This window comes from Cricetulus griseus, chromosome 4, assembly GCF_003668045.3.
Source record: "Cricetulus griseus strain 17A/GY chromosome 4, alternate assembly CriGri-PICRH-1.0, whole genome shotgun sequence".
In the NCBI taxonomy this organism is placed as follows: domain Eukaryota; kingdom Metazoa; phylum Chordata; class Mammalia; order Rodentia; family Cricetidae; genus Cricetulus; species Cricetulus griseus.
The window spans coordinates 70703672-70729895 of NC_048597.1; the positions used below are offsets into that span (position 1 = coordinate 70703672).

Sequence of the window (26224 nt, forward strand, 5' to 3'; positions counted from 1 at the left end):
CAAAGGAAATGGCTACAGGTTAGACTTCCCCGGAATGGCTGGGGAAATGATCGTGCTAATGTTCCTGAGGCCTTTATAAGGTTGGGAAGTGGCAAAAGTGAATGCCCGGAACAGGGGGGTCCCTGCAGGCTTGCGGACAGTAGTCAGCTTTTCCCTAAGTCTCAGAAGAGCCAAGGACCAAGGTGCTGAGGAAAAGGGCATGTGTTCTTCTGGGAGCAAGTCCCACAGCTGACCTAACTGTCCCTTCCTTGCAGCCACATTTGGCATCTGTGAAGGGTGGGGACCTGTTGCCCTACAGCGTTTCTGTTGGGGTTCCAAACACTAGCAGCAGCCTAGGAGCAGCTTCTGTCCAGTCAATGCTGGGCCACAGAGGACAGCAGGTACGTGTCCTCTAAAGGAGAGTGCCCATAGATTTGATGACAAATCCAACCCTGAGTGGGGCATGACTCAGGACTGTTGGGTGTGGCTGGCGCACGCTGCCTTACCTGCCACAGCCCCAGGCACATGGGCATGCCTGGCTTGGCATCTGCCTCCGGCTTCAGGGTACACACTGACGTCTTGGATGGCATCTCCAGAATCTGAACCTGACAGTGAGAAAACAAGCTGATTTGGGTTGATGCCAAGCCGAGTCTATGCTATGCAAACAAGAGACGTTTAAGGCGATTAGCCAAGGCTGCTGCGAGTTTCTGTCTGCTCCTCTCCCTGTAGGGACCTGAGAGCAGAGCTTCCTAATTAGTTTGCACAGGCTAAAGGGCTTAGATGCTCCTGGGGTCCTTGCAAAACAAATGCTCACATCATTCCTGAATGACCAGCCCTTCATCATCAAGCAGCTATGGCACGCCTTGTCCCAGTTTGTCATCTGGGCAAAGCAGGCCCAGCTTACTTGGTCCTGCCTACTCTGGCCATCCTCCTTCCTCCACTTGTCTCTCTTGCCTCAGGATTTCCAAGGGCTCTCTTTGAACAATCTCAGGCACACAAAATGATGCAAAATCTTGTGTAGAAGGCCTGAGACCCATCCAGTACCCACCTAGGGAATCAATATGTTGCAGAGCTAAGGCCAGCTCCACTTAGTCCTGGTTTCCTAGTACCCAAGCACCTGAGTTACCAGCCCAGACTACCTAGATGCCAGGCCGTCCTGGGCCTGGGCTGGGCCTTGTGACCCAAATAGCCCAGCTTCCCATGTGGATATGCAAATCCAAGTAGACTGCTTAATGTTGACCAGCACCATCCACAAGGATCAGACTGGACTGGTTTCCCAGACATCCTGTATCTAAGGTGATAACCTGGTACATTCATTTGGGGGGATGTGACCTCTCTTGTGAGCTCATCAGAACAGAAGGGCCCCACATGACATGCTGCAGCCCAGCACAAACCAGATGTTTCCTATGCCTTTTATCTGCCTGGGGTTCTACTATACTGTTGTGCCTATGTGTACCTTCTGGTATCATGTGAGCTGAGTGGATTCTGGAATCCCAGAGCTTCTCTAGATACCAGCAAGAGCAATTCTCCGTGGCAACTAGCAAGAGCATGAATACAAACCTGCTTAGAGTAGCCTGGTCTGCACACAAGGCATCAGAGCTTTGAAGGGATGGAGGTATTAACTGGACAGCATATACCCAGGATATGCCTGGGCAAGTAACAGCTGTGTTGTCTCTACCAACCTATGCCACATAGAACCTTATCTGTCACAGCCACAGAGATGATTCTATATCAGCCATCTGAGTCCTACGGGGTTGGCTCCAGGACAGCTTCTAGGCAGTGCAGAGTGCCAAGCACACAGCCTAGTCCTTCAGTTAAGAGTCCTGCTGTGTACCCACTTCTGATAAATGGGGGCCAGGGTCCTCTCAGGCAGGGTAATCTCACCAGAATTTCCATAGTAACCGGATGTCTAATGGCCAAGTTAAGTACTAGGAATGGCTCACAGCTCCCTCTCTCACCTGCGGCCGGCGAGTCTTATAGCCCCTGCCCCTGCAGTGGGCTATAAGGAAACTTGCTCGGGCCTTTAGGAAACATACTGGCATCTGAAGAACTCTTGGCTGTCTGTGGGAGGTGGTAGGGAGAGTCCCAGGCCATAGTGATGGTGGAGAGCAAGGCATCAGGGTGGCTGTCACAGCTCCAGGGACAGGTGAGCAGGAAAGTTCCTGAAGATTACCGTGAGGCAGTACCAAGTGACCAGAGGGTTCCAAGGGCTGGTGACTAGTCAAGACTGCACAGCAGACCCACCAACAAGGGTAGAGGAAGCAGAATCCACCAAGGGAAGGGGAGCCCAAGACATGGGAAGGGAGTGTGTATGGAGGAAGCCAGGACAGAGGGTAAGATAGAGGAGGCAGGACTGCTACAGGGGAGTAGAGTGTGGCAGAGGGCCAGCAAACATGCGTTAGAGTTGCTCCGGGCCAGAAGGTAGAAAAGGGGAGGGGGCTCCTATCCACAGTCCTGTCTTCTCAGGCCCATAGTCCTCCACAGCCAGAAGCACCGAGTAGGCAGCTCCTGCTGGTGCTGGCAGATCAGGCCCGTGCACTGGGTTAGGCTTGGCTCCTGCCCAAGAAAAGTCATTTTGTCTCCAAGCAGATCTAGTTCATAAATAATGAGATAGTAACAGGCATTTATTTGTTCATGATTGCATTTAAATCACCAATTAGGAGCTACATACACTTTTCTGGCCAGTTTGCCAAAAAGCTGTTAAAAGTTTTATTAATGTGAGGGGTGGGGGAGTTGCTTCCTCCTGTACAGCGGGCCAAGCAGCACCAGGTCACCCCAAGCCACAGACCCACAAGACGCCACTCTGAGGGTTAAGAGAGCTCAAGCTACTCTCACACCGTTCATCAGTTCCATCTTCCTCTGTGGAGATCACAGCTTCCTGGCTCTAACCCGCACTGCAGGTGGCATTGTATTTTCAAAACAATTTTTATTACATTTATTTACTCGTCTGTGTGTGCATGTGTGTGTGTGTGTGTGTGTGTGTGTGTGTGTGTGTGTGTGTGTGTGTGTGTGTGTGTGTGTGTGTGTCAATTTCTGTGACACAGTTCTCTCACCATACAGGGTCTGGAAATTGAACTCAGGTTGTCAGGCTAGGCAACAAGCACCTTTACCCGCTAAGCCATCTCAACAGTCAGACTTTGTATTTTCATAATCTGCAAGCACACCCTGGGCAAATGGTTGTTTTCCAGTCTGCCTGGAATCTGCCTAAACTGGGCCCTGGAAAAGCATAGCTGGCTTAGGCCCAAACAATGCCCGGGAGCATGCTCCCACCCCTCACGGCCGTCTGGGTGGCCACACTTGCCCAAACCTAGCATTTTTCCTTCTGGAAACAAAAGCTGGCATGGATGCCAGATGGAAAGATCCAGTGTCTGTAGGAGGCTCCATGCTCAGGGAGGCTAGGCACTGCTCTTTCGGCTCCCAGAGGCCTGGAGAAGCAGGCTAGACAAGGTAGCTGCCCTGGGTCTGACCCTGGGATCCTGTTCTCCTGATATAGGATGGATGCTGTGCTTTCTACACTCTCAATACATATCTCAGATTGGGCTCTAGACAGTCCCAGGTTCACCAATAGCTCCTATCTGAGGCCCCTCTACTATCTAGCCTCTCCTTGCTGCCACAATGGGGTCTTCCTGGGCGCTCAGGTAGGGACAGTCCGTGTCATGGCCAGTGGGCAGTGCAGATTTTGTATCTGTGACTTTTGCCTCCTAATGTACCACCCTTCCCAGAATGTACAAGTAATGGAGTGCAGCTTCTCTGCCCTTTGGGTTGAAGCACAGCCCTGGCCTTTTGGCTGCTTATCACTGGCCATGCCTTGTACCCATAATGCTGCATACAAGGTGATGGCGATTCTATAGGAAGAAGCCCTGAGACAGGGTTAGTTTACTCTGACAGAAAGCAGAGGGTCCTGGTGTTGCTGCATGGATCCATCTCCTGTACTGCCAGTTGCTTTGGCCTCATAGCTGCTGAGCTGCAGTTTTCAGATCTTTTATCCGTTTCCTTTTCTTTTTGCCAGAGTTTGTGGAACTGTTTGTTTCACAGAAGGCTTGGGTGCCCAGTAGTTCCTCTGGACCTCTTCTTACCTCCAGACTTGCTCTCGTTCTGGCTCTGTACCCCCTTCCCCAAGCTTGTGGCCACTCCTGCCCTCATTCAGCCTCCAGAACCTATGTTTTCACCTGTTTGTGAAGTCACCTGTTGTGTCCCTTCTCTTCACTGTGTCACTATATTGGTGTCTCTTTTACCTCTTTCAACAGGCTAGCAGTGCACCAAGGCCCCAATTTCTGGAGATTCCTCTCTGTATACATACGTGTATATACATGAATATGTGAACAGACAGGTATGCTTGTGTGTGTGTGTGTGTGTGTGTACACAGCCCTGAGTGGCCCTTCTCCCAAGAACAGCATGATGCTGAGTACCAAGGTCTGCCTGAGCCCTTCCTGATTCTCACCATTGCCCTGGATGGATACGAGCTCACAGAGGACCAGGCTGCGCATCAGCCAAGGGCTGCTGGAGCTGCAGTGAAGCAGGCAAGTTGCAGAACTGCAGCTGACAGAGTCCTGTGGCAGCACTGGGCCCTCTTTACTGAGGGAGGACAAGTGTGCCTGCTTAAGGCAAACCCAATGTCACTAGTGCATGGAAGGGAGCACCAGAGAGCTGGTCCTTACCTCATCGCTGCCCTTCCCAGGTACAGCAAGCATCCAACATAGCTGTCCCCTGGCCAGGACAGAGCTCTTGCAGAAGCCCACACTGTCCAGCTGAACTGTGTCCATGATGGTGTTCCTGCCCTCTGCCAAGTCCCACAGGCACAGCCGCAGGTCCCGGCCCTGGCTGATAAAGCAAGGGGAGGGTTCTGTGAGACACTGTAAGCATTATGTACCCACTTGGACCAGCATCTGATCCATTGCCCTTCAATGCTGAAGGTGGCCATGTTTCCAGAAGGTGTCCAGGTAAGCTTTGCACCATCCAGGCTAGAGGCCTCAGGTCAAGAGGGCTTCTCCCTCAGTGTTCACAGCTGAGTTGGCATATACAGCACTGAAGCCAGGATGTTCAGTAGATTAAGAATGTGGACACTGAGGCATGCACCTGTGATCAGCCTCCTGCCACTCCAACGCCACTGAAGTATATACCCTGCACTCCTTTCTTCTCTGAAAAGTGTCTTTAAGGACTCGGAAGTCTCACTCGGGTCTCTTCATTCACTCAGAATGCCATGCAAGCATGCTGACAGCAGCTCTAGGCATCACCACGAGGAAACAATCCAGCTGCTCTGCAACAAAAGAATGGCAAAGTATGCTGTGCCACAGAGTGCCACTCAGCAAGGGACGGCGCCGACTGCTGACACATGCAGCAGCTGGAAGGAAGCTGAGCCACAGTTTGCTAAGTGAAAGAAGCCAGATCTGAAGGTTCTGCAGCATGTAACCATAGTCCTGTGACATTCTAGAAAAGGAATGGGCACAGGGACGGAGAACCAAGAGAGAACTGACCACAGTGGGTAGCTCTAGGCTTTGTGGGGTGACAGGCTGCTTCATGTGGCCTTGGGGAAATGGATACATGGCAGTGCTGTGCCAAACCCACAGACCCACAGACAGTGTGACTGTCATTGTGCACAGTGAAAACAGCCCCTGCTGGTTGAGCAAGAGCCAGGAGCCTGTGAAGGACCGCATGTGACTATGTGGGTGACTGCGCCCTCGTTCAGGAACACAGATGGAAGCTGACCTGAGGCACATGGAGAAGTGCTGACTGAAGCCTGGAGGCTTAAAGATTCACATAACTGTAAAAACAGTGGCCTTGAGCAGGCCTGGATCCTTACAGGCCCTGCTTCTGCCCTCTCTGACAGAGCAAATACTGGAGCCAGGAGTGGATGTGGGTCCTTCCCAGAGAGCTGTGGGTCCCGTCAGAACCTACAGGTCAGTGCGAGCACGTGTGTGGCCAGACACACATGATAGGACACATGGCTGAAGACGGATGAATGTGACAGCATAGGCAATGCAGATCCAAGTCTCTGTCCCCCTGTGCCACCCATGGACAGCCCAGGACTCAAACCCATTACTTTTCTAATCACAACATCCAGGTTTCTGGAGAGATGTTGATTCTAGAGCTGAAGTAAGGGAAAACCAAGATGGGGTTCAAGTATCTCACAGTGTGGGAAGTAAGGAAGCGTTAAAACAAATGAGACAAAAGATGCTACAGGCAATGAGCCCTTTAAGAAAAGGGAAGGCAGGGACAGCTCTTCCTCACAGGTTCCTCAGTTCTGATTAAAGGAGTATTCTACCAACAGGAGTGAGGCGGTATTAGGGAAACAGTCCCATGAGAATACACAAAACAGGACTACTTCAGGCAGAGGCCACTGCAGGAAGCTAGCAGTAGTGGGGAAACCAAATATTGGCACAGGCTCAAACTGTCCCCAGAATTTTCTAGGGCCTGTGCTGGCTTTAACCGGCCTGGATGCTCTTGGACCACCCCGCCCCACCCTGCCCCTCTATGACCTGCTTTTCAGGAACCTAAGAAATACTATGGGCTTCTTTTTTATCCGTGTGTGTGTGTGTGTGTGTGTGTGTGTGTGTGTGTGTGTGTGTGTGTGTGTGTGTGTGTGTGTTTGAGTGTGTGTGTAGACAGGGTCTCTCTATATAGTTCCTGGCTATCCTAAAGCTCACAGAGATCCTTGGGCCTCTGACTCTCAAGTACTGGGATAAAAGTCCCATGTCCCCATTTTTTACAAAGCTCACTGCCAATGTAGTCTTTTATTCCATTTGTTTTGTTAAGGGCCATCAGACCCAACATGAGGACTTCTTTTCTATAACAAGCGTTTGAAATGTTTGTGTAAACTTCACCAGTTAAACCTCCCTATTTTGAAGACAGGAAATACGAAAAACTCTGAAATCTGAAACTTTATGAGAGCTGACACAACACTCTAAAACTTTCAGATTTTTACGAAGGGAGTGGTGCATGTCTGTGAATTCAGGTCCAGCCTGGTCTACAACATAAGGCATTCCAGGTTAGCCAGAACTACAGAGTGAGACCCTGTCTCAAAAAACAAGAAACAAGCTTTCAGATTTTCAGATTATAGAAATTCAACTTCTTGGCTGCTGATAGTGGACCCAGAAGACATCACCCACCTGTGTGACTAAGGCCAGTTGTACCTGCCAAGGAGACACAGGGACTCAGGCGCCTCCATCACAAGGTTGGCAGTCACCACACTGGGCTTCCTCCCTAAACCCAGGGCCTCAGTCTTGTCCTGAACCTGGGGCATTCTACAGTGTACTTGAAAAGTCCTGAGGTCACAGGAAATGAGGACAGGGAACTGATCCCAGAGCCCACATGCAGCTGCTAGCATCTCCTTCCTATCTGTCAACAGAGCTGAATGTGGAGGGAGGAACAGAAAGGATGATGGGATGGCGGGCTTTGCCTGCATCCCACATCAGCAGCACATTCCAGAGGAACTGTGGATCTCAAAGCAGCAGCAGCGAGCTCTGGAGATAGGCTAAGGATGTCCATGTCCATAAGACCCAGGAGCCTGGCCATATGGGGAAGGCCTAGCCAATGTGACTCCATTAACATGAAGATGCCCCTAGAGAGTACAAATATGTCACCCTGGTGCAGAGATAATCTGTGATAGAATAATGATGCTATATAAAATATAAAAAGGACTTCATCTATCAATAAGAAAAATGCAGTCAGTCCAGTAGAAAAATGGGCAGAAACCAGTGTATTCCAAACTGGCCCCAAACTCACAGCACTGGGACCACAGGTATCCATTAAATACCTGGTAGTCTTTTGTTTTCCTAACTTAAGAAGTTAGGAAAAACTCATAAAAACATTCTGCTCGTTTTCAGGACATACAGCCTTAAGACAGTTTAGCAGTACTGGGCTGCTGCAGACTGCAGAGTGGGCGGTGCTGCAGCGCTGTCCTTGACTGGGCGGTGGTTACTCAGGTGCTACAAGAGTCTATGTACTCCTTCCTGCAATAGCCAGTAAATAAGTGGTTTCCTAATGACAAAGGTAAAGAAATGCTAGCTAGTGCAGCTCTTGTGGCCCAGGTGCAACCAGGGCTGGGGATCCTCTAGCCCTCAGAGATAAGAAAGCACACAACTCCTTCCAGGGCCTTTTGAAGAAACCTGGGCCCAAACACAGCTGAGGGTAGGCAGCCTTGGTGGGCTGTGGTCTCCAGTACAAGGCAAATGCACCTGGGCATTCCACACCTGCAGCCCACACCACAGGCCTCGTGACCCCCAGTGGGGACTGTAGGAATGGCTGCAGCATCACCACCCTGGCAGGGAGATAGGGTGTTTATTTAAGTGCCAGCCCCAGGCTACCCTTCATGCCTTTCAAGCCAGTTGGCTTGGTCCTAGCCCTGTGACCAAGGCCACCCAAGCGTCTGTGCCTTGAGTGAGAAGGAACACCTGAGGACTGAGCTTTCAGCTCTTTTGAGCCTGGACCCTGCTTTATTCAGCCCTGTCCCTTTAGCACATGGTGCAGTTACCTCTGCTCACTTCTAAGCCACAACCCAGAGCTGTTTTTTCAGCTGCTTTCTGGGCTAGTATCAGCTCCCTCAGATGGCATCTCCCAGACCTGTCTCAGAAGAACCCCAGGGGGGCGGGAGAGATGGCTCAGTGGTTAAGAGCACTGACTGCTTTTCCAGAGGACCCAGGTTCAATTCCCAGCACCTACACGGCAGCTCACAACTGTCTGTAATTCCAGTTCCAGGTGATCCGTCACCCATAGTCAAAGCACCAATGCAAATAAAATCAAGATTAAAAAAAGAAAAAGAAGAGCCCCAGGGAAGAAGGTGATCCCATCTGACATTTTGCTATTCTGCTCTGGCTAAAGGTAGTCTCAGGGGCCCATCAAAGAGTTCCTTCCCAGCATGGGTCCTCTGGGACCTGTGCTCCCTTGTGCTGCTGTGACGTACCTGAGGAGTTGGTGCCCTTGGGGCAGTGTCTTCAGCCAGGTTACACCCTGGCCCTTGTGGCCATTTAGGGCAGCAACTGTTCTTCTGGTCTGCAGGCTCCAGATGTGCACCAGGCCACTCTGAGAGCTGTAGAGTCAGGCACAGGCAGGGACAGGGCTGCAGTCAATAGGCATCTTGAACTTGCTACAGGCCAGCAGCACACACAGCCAGTGGAAGGTGCTAGATACTTCAGCTGGAGGAGATGACTCTGAACTGAAGGTTATCAAAGGTAACCAGGGGGCTGCGGTACTTTCTCAGAGCTCAGTGGTGTGTGACACAGCAGCATGGCTCGATGCTCCTCTAAGGAGTTCCAGAATATACAGGGTTTCTGAAAGTGTGGCAAGCATAGTGCCTTCTGCCACAGGTTAGGTAAGCACCACGCTCTGTGAAACCCAGTGCTGGACATCACCCCAGGCTTTGGGGTGGGGCAACTGTTACTCACCCTGAGAAAAGGAGGGGGTTCCCCAGAGCTTGGGATGCTGGGCAGAAATGCAGCGTGTTCACAGGTGACTGTGTGCCTCGGAGGACAAATCTGGGACCAGGCGGTGGTGGGAACGGAGCTGCCATGTGGTAGATGCAGTCCTGGAGTGCAAGGGAGGACATGTGAGTGACAGAGAGCTCTGCATCTCTTCAGAAGGCAGCTGGGAGGAGGCATCTAGAAAGCTATTGGCTCAGTACCCAACTTCTGCCCCCTCTGGGAAAAGGATGTTGCTCTCCATCATGCAGACAGGCTCTGTGGCTGTACAACAGCCAGATCTTGGCGTGGGCCCAACTTACCCCAACTGCCAGCCTGCCACTGTGCCTGTTGGGCACCTCCAGCCCTCCCCATCCCTGTATCCCCATCTTATCTATCAGCTCTGGTATTCCCTCCTTGGCAAGCACAACATAGGAACCCTGTATAGAGGTCTTGCCACCTCTACAGTAGAGAAGTTGCCTACCAAGCCCAAGGCCCTGGGTTCTATTTCTGGCACCACAGAAAAGGAGCCTTTGCTTGGCCAAACTTGATTCAGGTTCCTCAATTTTCTTGTAGGCCTATGTGAACACTTTTAGCAAAAATTCTATGTCAGTTTAATATCACCCCATAACCAAATGATCAGGTCCCTTAGCCTTTACTACCCATCAAGTGACATCTGCTTACCCTGGTGTACCTTCAGCCCGAATCCCCAGACACCTGATATGTCCTGTTACCTATTTTCCATGCACACCCACCCCCATGTTGCAGAATATTTGTACCCTGTGTGAAGATGTGTTGCTGTGATTGGTATAATAAAGAGCTGAGTGGCCAATAGCTAGGCAGGACAGGGAAGAGAAAGGCAGAGACTCCAGGAGATGCAGAGGAAGTAGGATGTGCAGGAGAAGAGGTAATAGCCACAAGCCACGTGGCAGAATGTACGTTAATATAAATAAGTTAATTTAAGTTATAAGAGCTAGTTAGGAACAAGCCTAAGCTATAGCCTGAGATTTCATAATTAATAAGAAATCTCCATGTCATTATTTGGGAGCTGGCAGGACAGAGAAAGACTTGTTACACTTCTACCTGCCACCTGCTATAAACGCAGACTTGTTTCACTTTTCAGAATTAGGCCTAATCTCTTTTTCTCACAAGAGCCCACATCCCTGTCCCTATGGTAGTCCATGAGTCAGGTATTCAAAACTGCCTCCTCCCACAATGACCCTGCATACATACTCACAGCACTCATCCTGACATCCAGCAGGCTTCCTTCCAGCGCCTCCCCTGGGAGCCTTCCACTCTGGGGCCCCTTCGCTTTCCTCCCTAAAGTAGAGTAATGGTATGCCTGGATGACGAATACCATTCCTGCCCCATTGCCAGCTTGGGGAGTCTGGGCTGTGCTGCCCCTGCCCTGTGCCCAGTGCCAGCACCTGCTCAGCAGACATGTGCTTACAAATGGGAGCTGTGTAGGGTCCTGAGAGTGCTACAAACCACCCTACTGGATCCTGGCCTGAACCACCAAAACTTCTAATTATTTTTGTTTGTTTTTGAAACAGGGTTTCTCTGTGTCGCCCTGGCTGCCCTGAAACTCTCTATAGACCAGACTGGCCTTGAACTCATAGATCCGCCCGCCTCTGACTCCCTGAGTGTTAGGATTAAAGGCGTGCACCACCATTACCAGGCTAAAACTTCTAATCATGACCACTTTGTGAACAGCACACTCTTCACTTCTGAGAAACGGAGGCAGGAAATGATTGGGGAAGCTGCCCCAGATTTCTGGGAATGGTCTGGAAATGCTCTCAAGGCATAGGCCACCAAGGGGCAGAACAGCCAGGGAGGGTACATGGGAAGAGGCAGGACCAAGTCATCTGGCCACACCCACCGAACTGCTTTCCTGGCTGACAGACCACTCCTCAAAGCACAGGACTTGTATTTAAGACCTGCTAGGGTCTACCTTGCAAAGGAGAAATTTCCAGTGCCCTAGATCACACATTGACTGCAGTCTACCTCCTCATGTCACCCCAGTCCCTCAGGTGGCTGCTCTTCACAGGCAGGGGTGGCCCCAAAGCCACAAGCTGGGGTGAAGGTACAGGAGAAAAGGTCAGAGGCAGACAGCAGGGGACTGCACAGGTTTTTTCAGGAGTCTTTCCACTGGGCAAGGTTGCATCCTATTCTAGTTACAGGCAGCACTGCACAGCAGGGAAAGGCAGCTCTGCCATCAAAAGAACATGGCAAGGAAAAGAATGGATCACAAGAGCTGGGCGGACTCTTCCAGAGTGGCTTTAAGGCTGGTGCAGATTGTGGGGAGAGGGACTACAGGCTGAGGCCACACGCAGCTCTGAGCAGTGAAGAGGCCAGAGAGGCAAAGGCTTCTCTAATAGGCAGCCTCAGGGCAACCCCATCAAGTATACCTTCTACCAGCATGCCCCAGTGCCATACTGCCACACCATCCTATGCCTTCATCTTTTCCTCTGTTACAAGAAATGCAGGAATGGGCTCTGAGCCATACCACAGGAAAAGGTACCCAGCAGCCAGAGCCAGGCTCCCAAGAGACCACCAGGCCCTATGGAGGGTAGACTAGGAGGATGGGGATAGGATCAGAGCTGTGCTAGGCAAGGCCAGTGAGGTCTGTACTCAAGCCAGTGGCATGAGATCAGACACATATCTGGTTCTACCAACTTGATACAGGCCCCACCAGGTCAAGCCCTTGTTGGGCAAACTCTACCCTTGGACTCTGACTCCCTCAAGGGCTTTCAAAGAAAATGAGGTTACCAGGAATGCATGTACAAACTGCCAAATTCCCTCTTTTCTGGATTGTTTTTTTTTGGGGGGGTGGGGTAAGGGAAAAAGCTTTTTAGCTATACAAAATTCATCATTTGCTAAAAGCTAATAGTGCAAATGTGAGGTGTGACTTCTGCAGACACTGTTCACAGACACATGCCTCTGAAAAAATAAAAAATGCTAGAAGAACTGCCTCAAGCAGGTGGCCCAAAGGACAGGTTCAGAGGGTACTGAGGACCCTCCAAAGCCCAGCTTTGTTCTTGCCAGACACAAGTCCACAGGCCCTAGCTCCACCACTGCCAAGAACTTAATCTCTTACAGCATGTTAACCCAGCAGGAAAGCTCTAAAGCCAAGATAGGGGCATCCTGCCACACAGGCCCAAGCAATGAAGTATCTGCAATACAGATACCACACATACTGTAGCCATGTGCGTACACACAGACACACTGATGCTCACAACTTATACATGCATACATAAACACCCCACACACACAGATGCACCCCCTTCAGATGCATTCCACACACAAGGGCATACAGACTCTCAGGTACACAGCAAAACACACGTGTATACTTGTGCTCGTACGCACACTCATGCACATACATGTATAAGAGTTCTCACACACATGACCCTGGGCAGCGCCAGCTGAAGCTCGGCCCACACTTGCCACCTGCCTGCGGCATGGTGGGAGTTTCCAGAACCTCACAGCAAAAGGCTCATTGTGAGGTGATGAAATCAAGGTCTCCTCTATTGTCTCCCCAGAAATGCAGGGAACAAACCCGTCACGTCACGCTGTTACAACATTCGAAAAGCTCAGGCCAAAATGATGCATCAACAATTAAGGGCTCCATCATTTCAGGCAATTAAAATAAAATGCTTTATTTGAAAACTAATTAATTCTACCTACATATTTTTCCTATGACAATATCCTATGATTACTTGATTTATGACACCTAATTATTCTTTATTAATCTAATTGAGAATAATTGTATTATCCTATCTCTCCTGGCCCCTGGCCGCCCTGGGTGGAGGCCCCAGCCCTCATGCATGGTCCATGCACAATGCTGCTGCGTGGTGCTGAGGCTGTATCTCTTGTCTCTTCCTCCATGAGTAGGAGGGCAAAAGATCAGAAAACAATGCAGCGCACACTTTGGTTCTGCCTGCTCTTCAAGATGTCAAAGTGAGAGAGATTATTTTAAAAATTTACAGGAGAGACAACCTGGCAATTTGGGAAATGGACGACCTTTCCTATAAATGCTGTAAGTGCTGAAGGCCCACACACAGTGAATGATAGCAGTGTACCCCTGGGCAAATCACAGCATTCTTTGTCTAGAGGCCTCAGGATCACCCTCATGGAGAGGTTCCCTTTCTGTGGCTCTACTGTGCTGCTAATTTTACCTCAACTTTACACAAGCTAGAGTCATCCATGAAAAGGGAACCTCAACTGAGAAAATGTCTTCATCACACGGGCCTGTAGGCACATCTGTGGGGGGCATTTCCCTGGTTAATGATTGATGTAGGAGCGTCCAGTCTACTGGTGGTGGTACCATGCCAGTGAAGATGGTCCTGGGATGCATAAAAAAGCAAGCTGAGCAAGCCAAGGAGGATAAACTAGCAAGCAGTGTTCCTCCATGGTCTCTTGAGTTCCTGCCTCCAAGTTCCTGCCTCTGCTTGAATTCCTGCCCTGAATTCCCTCAAGGACAGTCTCTGATCAGGCCAACTAAGCCAAACAAACTTTCCTCCCCCAGTTGCTTTTGGTCCTGGTGTTTTATCACAGCAACAGAAAAGCAAACTGGGGTGGAGGGGATATATCCCAAATCAGATCTGAAAAAGATCCAATCTGGTAAAAGGTTGCTGGGAAATAGTTTCCCATGGTACCCTTTTGTGGTTACTAGTCACAAAAGGAAAGGGTGCCTTTCCAATGGAGACGTCTCGCTGTCATCACCTTCCCCAAATGGTAGAAGCCATTGCCAATGATAAACAACAGGCATTGCTTATCTCCTGATGATATCAACCTGTGTTGATAATGTTCAAACATGAACCTGGCCACAAGGAAACAGACATGGGATGCTACACAAGAAAATCATCTTAGGCTTGTGAAATTGGCCAAGGTCAAGAGAAACTACAGAAGCAAAAGGCAGTGACTCTTCTATATTAAGGTAAACTGAAGAGATATCAAAACCAGCAGGGCATTTCTCTGGAGGCAGAGGCAATGGTTTAGAAAGTGAGTTCAAGCCCGGGGGGGGGGGAGTGGGGGGGACTGGATACTGGACCATAGCAGAGAGGACTAGGCAGGCATGATGATACACTCCTTTATTCCCATCATGTAGGAGGGAGAAACAGGTGGGTCTCTGTGAGTTTGAGGTCAGCCTGGTCTACTCAGAATTCCAGGCTAGACAGGTAGTGCTATAGAGATACCTTGTCTCAAAAATGGAGAAGGGGAGAAAAAGAAAAGAAAGACTAGGATCAGCAGGATGGCTCAGTGGATGAAGGTATTTCCTGGCAACCTGAGTTGAGCCCCAGAACCCACATGGTGGAAGAAGAGAACTCTACAAAGTTATTCTCCGACCCCTACATCATGCTGCGACACCCCCGTATCATGCATATGCACACAAATAACAAAATTAAATAAAAATCAAAGAGAGAGCCATGAAGGATATTTGGGGAACATCTGATTTTGGAGATACTTGAGGAAATCTAGGTATGGACAATAGATCATATGGCATTATTATTTTTGTGATTTATTTGTTTTAGATTTTTAATTTTTTATGCTTAGATGTTTTGCACATCTGGTGCCTTCATGTGTGTCTATGCACCACATGTATGTCTGGTCCTGCAGGTCAGTACAGGACATTAAGTTCCTGGAGCTGGAGTTATGGACAGTCCTGAGCCACCATGTGGGTGCTGAGAATTGAACCTGGGTTCTCTACAACAAAAAGTGATTTTAACCACTGAGCCATCTCTCCAGGCATTAGGGTTTTTTTTGTTTTTTGTTTTTTTTTTTTCTGTTTTTTTGAGATAGGGTTTCTCTGTGACTTTGGAGCCTGTCCTGGGTCTCCGCCTTGTAGACCAGGCTGGCCTCGAACTCACAGAGATCCACCTGCCTCTGCCTCCCCAGTGCTGGGATTAAAAGTGTGTGCCACCACTGCCCAACTGTTTTTATTGTTGTTGCTTAGTTTTGTTTTGCTTTTTAATTTTGTAACACACCAGGAAACAAGAAACATTACGACTGATCGATAGAAATTCAATATAAAATCAGAAAGAAAAAATACTGAAACAAACCATCAGAAAAGCAGAGAAAAATTCAGGGCAATAAAGTCCAAGAAATAAGTGAGAGAAGAGATTGGAGCAAAAAAAAAAAAAAAGCAGCACTTAACAATGACTGAAAGTTTGGGAAAGACGGACATTCAGCGAGGACACAGAAAACTCAAGCATTGACAAATACATCATGATTATATTCTGAAAAGTGGCAGGAACACTGCAATGGCAGCCAGGGCAACTGATGGGATGGGGTTTCTCTCTCAAGGACATATGCGCTAAAGCTCAGTCCCCATGTGGTACGGGAACCTTTATATGGTGATTGTTAGTTTTCAGGCATCTGTACTGGTCTGCCCGTGGGCCTGCCCAGGATACGTCCTCTGCTGCAGCCACTGAGAGCACCACCTGTGCACATTCACTATGTTCCTTTTAAAAGGGGCCCTGCCCACCTCCTCCCTCTTTTCCTCCCTCCCACCTCCAGCTTTTAAAATTACAACAGTGGTACTCATTTACAACAATTCACACTCAGAAGGGATTACTAGTCTCCAGGTCTCGGGAGGACCTGGAGGAGAGAACCAGGTCCCTGAGCAGCTAGCTCTCTGGATCCCTGTCCATGACGGGCTGGCTCATCCCCTCTTGCACACACATACACACTATGAAGCCATCTCCCAGTCTCGTCACCAGACACTGCCACTGGAGCTGCCCCGTGGGGCCCTTCATTCCCCCAAACAGGGTGCTAAGCAGCCCTTTTGTTCTAGGTTAGCATGTGGAAAGCATGTCACTGTGGTGACAGACACAGAAGTGCATCCTTGTTAAGTCAGGCCTTCCTGCACTCCTCCTTACTAACCCTGCACACCTGAGAAAACTGTACACAGCCTCGGGTCTGTAAACACATACAATGGATTTACTGACAGTAAGTCATAAATTTATTCCCAAACAATTCTTGAACATACATACACTTATTAAAGACAAAAGCAAGATTACATGCTAATAAAAAGACTGCACTTATTTATTTTATATAAAGAAGCTAAATCTTGTCTGAACATTTAATATTTAATACTGCAGTATATAAGGAATCTTCAATGTTTTCAGGCCTAATAGAGAACTTGGTTTTTATTACTGCCAGTTCTGAGGACATGGCTTTGCACTAATATATATAACAAAATGGCAAAAGTATGTTTAGGTTTATTTTGAAAATTGTTGGAGCCAGTTGGTGGCTCACGCCTTTAATTCCAGCACTTGGGAGGCAGAGGCAGGTGGATCTCTGTGAGTTCAAGGTCAGCCTGGGCCACAGAGCGAGCTCCATGACAGCTGGGGCTACACAAAGAAACCCTAACTCCAAAAACAAAACAAAACAAATCATTGGAAATTCTCTCCCAATCCCAAACTAAATTTTATTAAATAAATTTTATGCAACTCAAAAATTTTAAAAATTAGGCAAATATAATCCAAATGTAATACACTAGTTTGATACTTACCTGATAGGGAATAACGGTAGGAAAAAATTAAGCATTTTTCTTTTCTCCAATTAAAATATTATGTTTCTAATAGCAGAAAACTGTACCTGTAGTAAAAACACTGCAATTTATACTATACAAGTGTCCTGCGTGTGAGCCTCCTGTCTGAGATGGTACTTCCTGGCTCTAGGTGGGAGGATGAAATGCTCGGTGCAGAGCATGTGTGTGGCATGTTCAGAACCAAAGCTACAGTGGAACTGTGCTGTGCTACTGGGATGAACACTACCACAAACACTCAGGTTCAGACACATTTCATTTCGAGTTAACTTTCTGCTGTGCTCAGAAGCCTTTTGCTAGTGACGTTAGTTGTGACCCACAGTAGGGAAAGCTAGACATTTTAGACATTAAAGTACTGAAATTAAACAGAACAAAACACTGCAAATAGAGATGCCCTCAGATGAGGAAAAATGAAGAGGGTTTCTTATTAGCAGATGAGCACTGAAGGGATTGCTAAAGGAAACTATTCAAGCACCAAGGAAATGTGGCACCCCAGGAAGGCAGAGGAGAAATGAAAACTATCTGAGTAGACCTAAAAGCTTCTCCTCACCCCATCATGAGCATGAACAGCCTTATTATTTTATGTGTATGGATGTTTTGCCTGCATGTATGATTGTATACCACCTGTGTTCCTGCTATCCCCAGAGGTCAGAAGGTGTCAGATCCTCTGGAACAGGAGTTATAGGTGGTCAAGCTGCCGTGTGGGTGCTGGGAACCAAACCCAGGTCCTCTGGTAGAACAGCCAATGCTTTTAACCAGTGAACCATCTCTCCATTAATAACCTTTGAAACCATACCATTAGTTAGGTGTGGTGGCACACACCCTTAATCCCAGCACTCAGGAGGCAGAAGCAGGACTGAGTTTGTGAGTTACAGGCCAGCCTGGTCTACACAGTGAGTTCCAGGATGATGTAGTGAAACCCTCTCTCAAAAACAAACAAAATAAAACACTGGTAGAGCACTAGCTGCTGTTCCAGCGGCTCCAGGGTTCAGTTCCCAGCGCCTACACATGGTTCTCAAGCAGCTATGACTCTAACTCAAGGGGATCTGATGTCCTCTTCTGGCTTCTATGGGCACTACAAGCAGGTGGTGCACAGACAGCACTCAGGCAAAATACCGCCAAATACAGACAAAAATAAAATTTAAAAATCTATACACTTAAAGAAAAGCAAAAAGTATCACGTTGTCAGGCTGAGAAGATGGCTCACTGAGTAAGAGCTCTTATGACAAGAGTATGAGGATCTGAGTTCAAACTTCTAGCACCCATGCAAAAAGCTGGGCCTGGTCATTGCACACCTAAACCCCAGCGCTGTGGGGAGCAGACAAGATCACTGGGGCATGCTGGCTGACAGCTTAGCTCCAGGTTTGGCAGAGGCTATGTCTCAAGGGAATATGGTGGAGCAGGCTAAAACAGGATGCCCAGAGTCTCCTCTGCTTTCATATGTACATAATGCAGGAACTATACAGTCCCAAGGCTTTACTTGAAATCAAAGAGAAAACTGACTCGAGAAAACCTTAAAAAAATAGATGAATTTCCTAAATCTGAAAACATCGGTGACACTCAGACACAGTCCACCAGAAACTCTAGAGAACAATCTGAGAAAGCAGGAAACAGATACCAGAAGAGGAAGTGCCACACCCAGGTCAGAAGCAGCATCACCAGAAAGACCCTCTCCCTTCCTCACTGGGTGCTCAGCACTGACAAACAACCTCCTGAGCAGAAGGAGACACTTCATATGCTTCTACTGTGCAACAGCAGCTTGACAGACCAAGTGTCACTCCATCTGAAACCTGACAAACCTGCATATTGCAAGACTGTGGAAAGGTAGCTTTGAATCAGATTCATGCAGTGTCCAGAACCAGACTAAAGAGGAAAAGGCCGCAACAGGGCTGGGGTCCTGAAGGAGCATGCAGAGGCATACCCAGACTCAGGGACTCTGCTGTGACTGGAGCAGCATCATTAATTAACCCAATCATCCAAAGAGGACGGGGAGGGGTACCTACCAGACCTCCCATCACAGAACAGCAGTCAAAAGGAAGACAGGCTTCTAGGAGCTAGGGAAGGAATGGAGAGACTCTAGAACCCAGAAGTCCAACAAGTGAGTTTTCCTATCTTGTATCTCTACACCCCACATTTATTCCTTATTTATTTAATATCCAACGTCAAGTTAGCAGGCCAACTTAGCCTCGCTGTTCTCGCCATATTTCACTATTTTTTTCCCCTCAACATTGTCTTTCCTTTTCTTTTTTACCTCCCAAAGAACACAGACAGGACTGGTTTGCAGGGTCTCTATGGTAGTAGCCTCCTGACACAGGACAGCTCTGTGTTACCTGAAAGTATCTTTATGTCTTTTATTTTCAATCCTCTATAGACAAAACACCTACACCTTTACTATGGTTCCTCCTAGGTACAATGCCCCCCCATTCCTAAACCAAACACTCGTCATGAGTTTTCCTTCCTTCCTTTTCTTCCTTCCTTCCTTCCTTCCTTCCTTCCTTCCTTCCTTCCTTCCTTCCAGAAAGGGACAGGGTCTTATTATATAACACTGGGTGTCCTGGAACTCACTGTGTAGACCAGGCTGGCCTTGAACTGTCTCTGCCTCTGAAGCTCTGGGTTTACACCAGCTTTTCTTCTTTTCTGCCCCACTCACACACAAGTGACAACTGATGTATTAGTATACATACACAGCACGTTGAGTGCCTCTTTACTCCTTAAGGTTGTTGGAGAATAAGGGGTGAGTATTTTATAGAGGGTCTCTTTTCAATTCTTTAATAATTTATTTTTATTTAATGTGTTTTGTCTACAGGTATATCTGTGTGAAGTTGTCAGATCCCCTGGAACTGGAGTTGCAGACAGTTATGAGCAGCCATGTGGGTGGCTGGAAATTGAACCTGAGTCCTCTGGAAGAGCAGACAGTGCTCTTAACTGCTGAGCCATCCATCTCTCCAGCCCATTGTTTTTGGTTTTTTAAGACAGGGCTGTAGCCCAGGCTGGCCTCTAACTCACAGAAATCTTACTGCCCCTGCCTCCCAACTGCTAGGATTAAAGGTGTGCGCCACCACCGCCAGGCTGTTCCCATAGAGGTTCTACCTCTGGATAGTGACTGTTGCGGCATATCATACTCTTCTCTCAGGGAAGCACCGAGGACCGAGCCTGGTGCTCAAAACACCATCATGAACAAATGGCATCTTAACCTTACTATACTCTAGTCCCATGGAATACTTCCTACACTTTACTGAAAGAAGAAAGGTGACTTAAAAGTACATCCTTTAAAAAAAGGAAAAAAAAAAACAATCAATGATGTAAGCCTAGATTTGCAATTCCAAAAGCAAAATAATGAGAAATATGACAAACCAAGAGCATGACTTATTCAAAAATTACCAGTCCCACAGTAATGGTTCCCAATGACAGTGACTTAGACAAAATTCCAGACAGAGAACGACTATAAATATCTTCAAAGAAATCAAAGGACGGGCTGGAGAGATGGCTCAGAGGTTAAGAGCACCGACTGCTCTTCCAGAGGTCCTGAGTTCAATTCCCAGCAACCACATGGTGGCTCACAACTATCCATTATGAGATCTGGTGTGCAGATATACATGGAAGCAGAATGTTGTATACATAATAAATAAATAAAATCTTTTAAAAAAACAATCTAAAAAAAGAAATCAAAGGACATGAATAACTTCAGAATCAAACTTCTGAATAAATTGTAAGAGAACAGTTGAGTAGAAAAAGGATGACAACACAGCACTTGAAAAAGGAATTCAACAAAGTGAATACTTCAAAAACTCTCCTTTAGGGACTAGAGACATGGTTCAACCAATCAGAAGACTGGCTGTTTCTGCAGAGGATTGGGGCTTGGTTCCAGCACCCACATGCTGCCTCACAACTGTCTGCAACTCCACTTTCAGGGGATCTAGATCTCTCTTCTGACTCCAGTGGGAACAAGTCATGCATATGGTGCATATACATAAATACAGGCACATACTCATATACTAAAATAAAAATGAGAGAGACAGAGAGAGAGAGAGAGATATCCCCTTTAGATATTGGTTCTTAGTAGATCTGATGCAAACTTCTTTCCATTTGAGCCCGACTTTCCTAAGAGTATGATTTATAGAAAAACCAAACTGAAGCCAGACAGTGGTGGAACAAAACAAAACAAAACAAAACAAAAATAGGACCCATCTGTTTGCTGTCTCTAAGAAACACACCTCACCATGAACAACAGAAACTACCTCAGACTGAAAGGTGGAAAAACAAAAAAAAAAAAAAAAAAAAACTTTAAAAAGGTGGAAAAACAATGGGGCCAGGAAACAAGTAGTGTCACTATTCTAACTTTTCCCTTTTTTCCCCCCCCTTTGGTTTTTTTCCAAGTCATGGTTTCTCTGTAGCTTTTGAAGGCTGTCCTGGAATTCACCCTGTAGACCAGGCTGGTCTCAAACTCATAGAGATCCGCCTGCCTTTGCCTCACAAGTGCTGGGATTAAAGGCATTTCATTTTATTTTTAGACAATCTTTTACAATTTATTTTGGTCATATTTTCCCTTCCTCAAAATCCTCTCAGATTCCTCCACTACACATCCAATTTCCCTCCCTCCCCTCCTCCCCCCCCCCTTCGGAGACACAGTTTTTCTATGAAGCCCTAGCTGTCCTGGAGCTCACTATGTAAACCAGGCTGGCCTTGAATTCACAGAGATCCCAGCCTCTCAAGTGCTGGCATTAAAGGCAAGGGCAACCACTGACTGGCAAATTTCATATTCTTTTTTTTTCTACAAAAACAAAAGGCTCAAACCCCAAACAAACAAGCAAAATAAAAAATAAGTACACATAAACAAAACGAGAAAAACATATGGAGTGTTGTATTGGTCAACCACTCCACTGGAGAAAACGGATTTTTCCTCTCCCAGCAGCCATCAACTGCAAACAGCTTCTCGGCTAGGGTGGGACTCAGTGCCCACTTTCCCTTCCTTCCTTCTCAGGCCTGGGATTCTGGGTCTGGTCTCTATCTGTGCAGGTCTTGTGCATGCTGTCACAGTTCCTGTAAATTCATCATATATATCAGCCCCACTGTGACTGGAAAATGCTGCTTCCTTAGAGTCATCCACAACTTCAGCTTTTATACCTTCTCTTCTGCATAGATCCTGAACTGTGTGGGGATGACTTTTATTAAGACACCCCATTTAAGACTAAATGCTTCCAAGTCTCCCACTCTCTGTATACTGTCTACTTGTGACTCTAGTGCTAATTGTCTACTGCAAGAAGACACTTCTCTGCGGAGAGTTCAGCGAGCTGTTAATATTCTAATATCTGACAAACTTCAAAACTAGTCAGCAGATCACTTCCCATTGATGAAAGGAAGGAGTAACTAACTCATGAAGATAATAGTACAAGCTGAGCATGGTGGTACATGCCTTTTATCCCAGCACTTGAAAGGCAGAAACAGGCAGATCTATGAGTTTGAGACCAGCATGGTACACAGAGGGAATTCCAGGACATCCAGGATTACAAAGAGAAACTGTGTCTCAAAGGGGAAAAAAATAGAGGGCATTACAATTTTAAACATATACTCACTGAACAGAGTGAACCTAATTTTATACAAAAAATACTACTAAATATAAGGTATAAGATAATGGATTAATCACAGCACAGTAACACTGGGTGATTCCACCCGCTCTCTCTAGTACATAGTTCATCCTAACCAAAAAAGAATAGAGAAACAGCAGAATTAGAGATCAAATGGACTTAACAGACATCTACAGAATATTCTGTCCAAACACTACAGAGCACACCCTCCTCCTCAGCAGCCCCTGGAGCTTTCTCTAAAATAGATCACATTAGGGAACAAAGCATGAAGATGAAGGTTTCTGTCCCACCTGGTCCTGCAGCCGTTTAGACCCAAATAAACACACAGAGACTCCTATTAATTATAAACTGCTTAGCCAATGGCTCAGGCTTCTTATTGGCTAGCTTTCTCTCAATTATTAATCCATTCTTTTAATCTATGTATCTTCACATGGTCTTGGCTTGCCAGTGAAACCTGGCCTCTTTCTTCCCCGGCAGCTACATGGTGTCTCTCTGGCAACTCCACTCTGTTCCTCTTCCCAGCCTCTTCTAGTCTGGTAGCCCCACCAATACTTCCTGCCTGGCTACATCCTTCCTATCCATTGGCCGAAGCAACTTTATTCATCAACCAATAAGAGGAACATATTCACAGCATACAGAAGGACATCCCCCATCAGAAGCAAGTGTCGGCAACATAGGAAAATTAAAATTACTTTTTATGTCCTATCTGACCACGAGGAAATAAAGCTAGAAATCAGCAAAAGAAAATATAGGAACTTCACAGACTCGGGGAGACTGAACAACACAGTACTGGATGATGAATAAATAGGTCACTGTAGAAATCAAGAAGGAAATAAAAAAAAATCCTAGAATTGAATGAAAATTAAAATATACTATATGAGTTAACAATGAAAGCAGTACTAACAGAGCATTTCATAGCTGTAAGTGCCTACATTTAAAAAAAAAAAAATTCAGAGGCTGGGTGTAGTGGCGCACGCCTTTGATCCCAGCACTCAGAAGGCAGAGGCAGGCAGATCTCTGTGAGTTCAAGGCTAGCTTGGTCTACAAAGCTACACAAAGAAACCCTGTCTCGCAAAACCAAACCAAACAAACAAACAAAAAACAAAACACAGTGAGATCTCCAATAAATAACTTAATGGTGTATCTCAGGGCTTGGAAAAACAAGAACAAGCCAAACCCAAGAGGAGTAGACAGAAAGAAATAATCATAATCAGGGCAAAATTAATGAAATGGAAATAACAACAACAACAAAATCATTACAAAGAATCAATAAAATGAGCCAGTCCTTTGAAAAGGTAAATAAAACCAGCAAGTACTTAGTTAACTTAACTAAAGAAAGGGAGAGAAGACCCAGGCATCACCCAAGTCAATAAACACAGAGATTAAAAAGGAGATAGTACAGCTGACACCAATCCAATTCATTAAATCATGAAGGGCAAACATTAAAAACTTTTATTTCACCACATTTAGTACCAAGTTAAACCAAGAAAAAGGTAAATATTTTAAACATATCTATAGCAAATAGTAAAGTTGAAACAGTTATTAAAAAAAGAAAGAAAAGGCAAATTTAAAAACAGAGACAGCTCAACAGAGTAAGGGCCCTTGCTGCCAAGTGACCACCCAAGTTCAATTCCTGGGACCCAATGTTGGAGAACCATCTCCTATAAGTTGTCCTCTGAACCCCTCTCCATGCACACCACAGCAGGAGCATGCCACAACTTCCACACAATATAAATAAGTAAATGGGGGAAAAAAGGTACCCTAGATCCATGACCCTGTAAATAATCCCTCACCCATGCGCTCTCTCTCTCTCTCTCTCTCTCTCTCTCTCTCTCTCTCTCTCTCTCTCTCACACACACACACACACACACACACACACACACACACACGCGCGTGCGCGCGCACGATCCTGTAAATAATCCCCCACCCATGATCTCACACATGACCTGTAAATAATCCCCCACCCATACTCTCACACATACATGACCCTGTAAATAATCCCCCACCCATGCTCTCACACACACATGACCCTGTAAATAATCCCTTACCCATGCTCTCACACATACATGACCCTGTAAATAATCCCTTACTCATGTGCGTGCACACACAAGTACATACATACAAACACACACACACATGAAAAAAGGAAGGCTAGGTGGAAAGAAGGAAGTGATCGGTGGGGTGAGGGAGACAAGAGAGAGTAATGGGGGGCTGAATATATTCAAAACACTATGGATAAGTATAAGAATGTTATAATGAAACCTACTACTATACATAATTAATATATCCAAGTAAAACATTAAATATGTATATATTAATAAAAACACATAGCCAAAAACAAAATAAAAAATTAGAATACCTACCTAGGCATGGTGGCACACACCTTTAATCCCAGCACTTACATGGGAGGCAGAGGCAGGTGGATCTTTATGAGTTTGGATCCAGCTTGGTCTACAGAGTGAGTTTCAGGGTAGCCAGAGCTATGTAGAGAAACCCTGTCTCAAAAAGAAAAAAAAAAAACAGATAAACAAACAAACAAACAAAGATTAGAATACCAGAGACTATCAAAATCATAAAACAAAAAAAGACGGCACAAGAGAGATGGTGAAGAGTAGTGAAGAACACTTGCTGCTCTTATAGAGCCCCAGATTAGATTCCCAGTACCTAACAGGGCAGCTCACAGCCATCTGCAACTCTAGTTCCAAGGGATATGATGCCCTCTTCTGGCCTCGGAGGGTACCACATGGTACACGGACATAAAAGAGGCAAAATACACATACACGTTATAAAAATAATAATAAACAAATAAAATAACAAAAGGTAAAAAATGAAGAAGGAAACTAAACCTAAAGGGGGAAAAGTTAAAGAAATAGACCTAAATAAGGCCAATTACATCTTACAATACACAGCAATAAAAACCTTAACTAAGACACCACATGATAGACAGAAGCTAAGCAACTTTACAAAGTTTCCCTCACACGCATTGTGACATAATACACATGTGCATACACACAAAATAAATATAATAAAACTATTAAAAATGCTACTGCAAGTACATGGAGAGCTGAGTCATACAGTTTCACCCAACAGCTCATTGTGTATAGAATATGGACCAAGGCAGTCTTTATCCTGGGTCACAGAATAAGCCTTAGCAAATTTCAAACCATCAAAATTATAGAAAGTCTATTCTTTGAACAATGAATGTAACTGGAAATCAGCAACAAGGAGGCAAATCTCCAAATATTTGAAAACAAAACGGAGGGAGGGCGTATGGAGAGAAATGAGAAAAATATTCTAAACTGAGTAAAGATGAAAATGCAACATAAGAGTATTTGTAGTTGCAGTTAGAGTTGCTGACAGCAGTGGTTCTAGATCTGTGCAGCTCAGTGGTAGAGCACTTGCCTAGATCCCCAGCACCACGTTCACACAATTTTCTCATACAAGTCCTCATTTTGAATCAGCAACTGTGCTTATCTACAGGCACAGTGTGACATTTCAATACATGCACACATGGAGCCATGATCTGATCAGGGTAATTAGCACATCCATCAGCTCAAACAGTCATCATTTTTTTTTTGCATTGGACAACATTCAAAGTCTTTTCTACTAGCTATTTTGAAATAGACTATCATCAACCAGTTACCCTGTTGCTCATCAAGTGCCGCCTCTTCAACGTCCCCCCTCTTCTTGGTCTGTCAATGTCTCATCAGTTCCTAGAA

At 46.4% G+C, this 26224-nt stretch overlaps 1 protein-coding gene across 1 annotated transcript in view; it reads right to left on the bottom strand.

The window, feature by feature from the left end:
- Positions 1 to 26224, bottom strand: part of Gnb1l (G protein subunit beta 1 like) — a 68087-nt gene that overhangs the window by 16815 nt on the left and 25048 nt on the right. Inside the window, exons 2-5 of the mRNA XM_027413115.2 lie at positions 9360 to 9499; positions 8879 to 9004; positions 4638 to 4800; positions 486 to 584 (exon numbers count right to left, since the gene is read on the bottom strand). Coding sequence (XP_027268916.1) covers positions 486 to 584; positions 4638 to 4800; positions 8879 to 9004; positions 9360 to 9484 — 513 coding nt within the window. The 5' untranslated portion in view covers positions 9485 to 9499. The remainder of the gene's footprint in view (positions 1 to 485; positions 585 to 4637; positions 4801 to 8878; positions 9005 to 9359; positions 9500 to 26224) is intronic.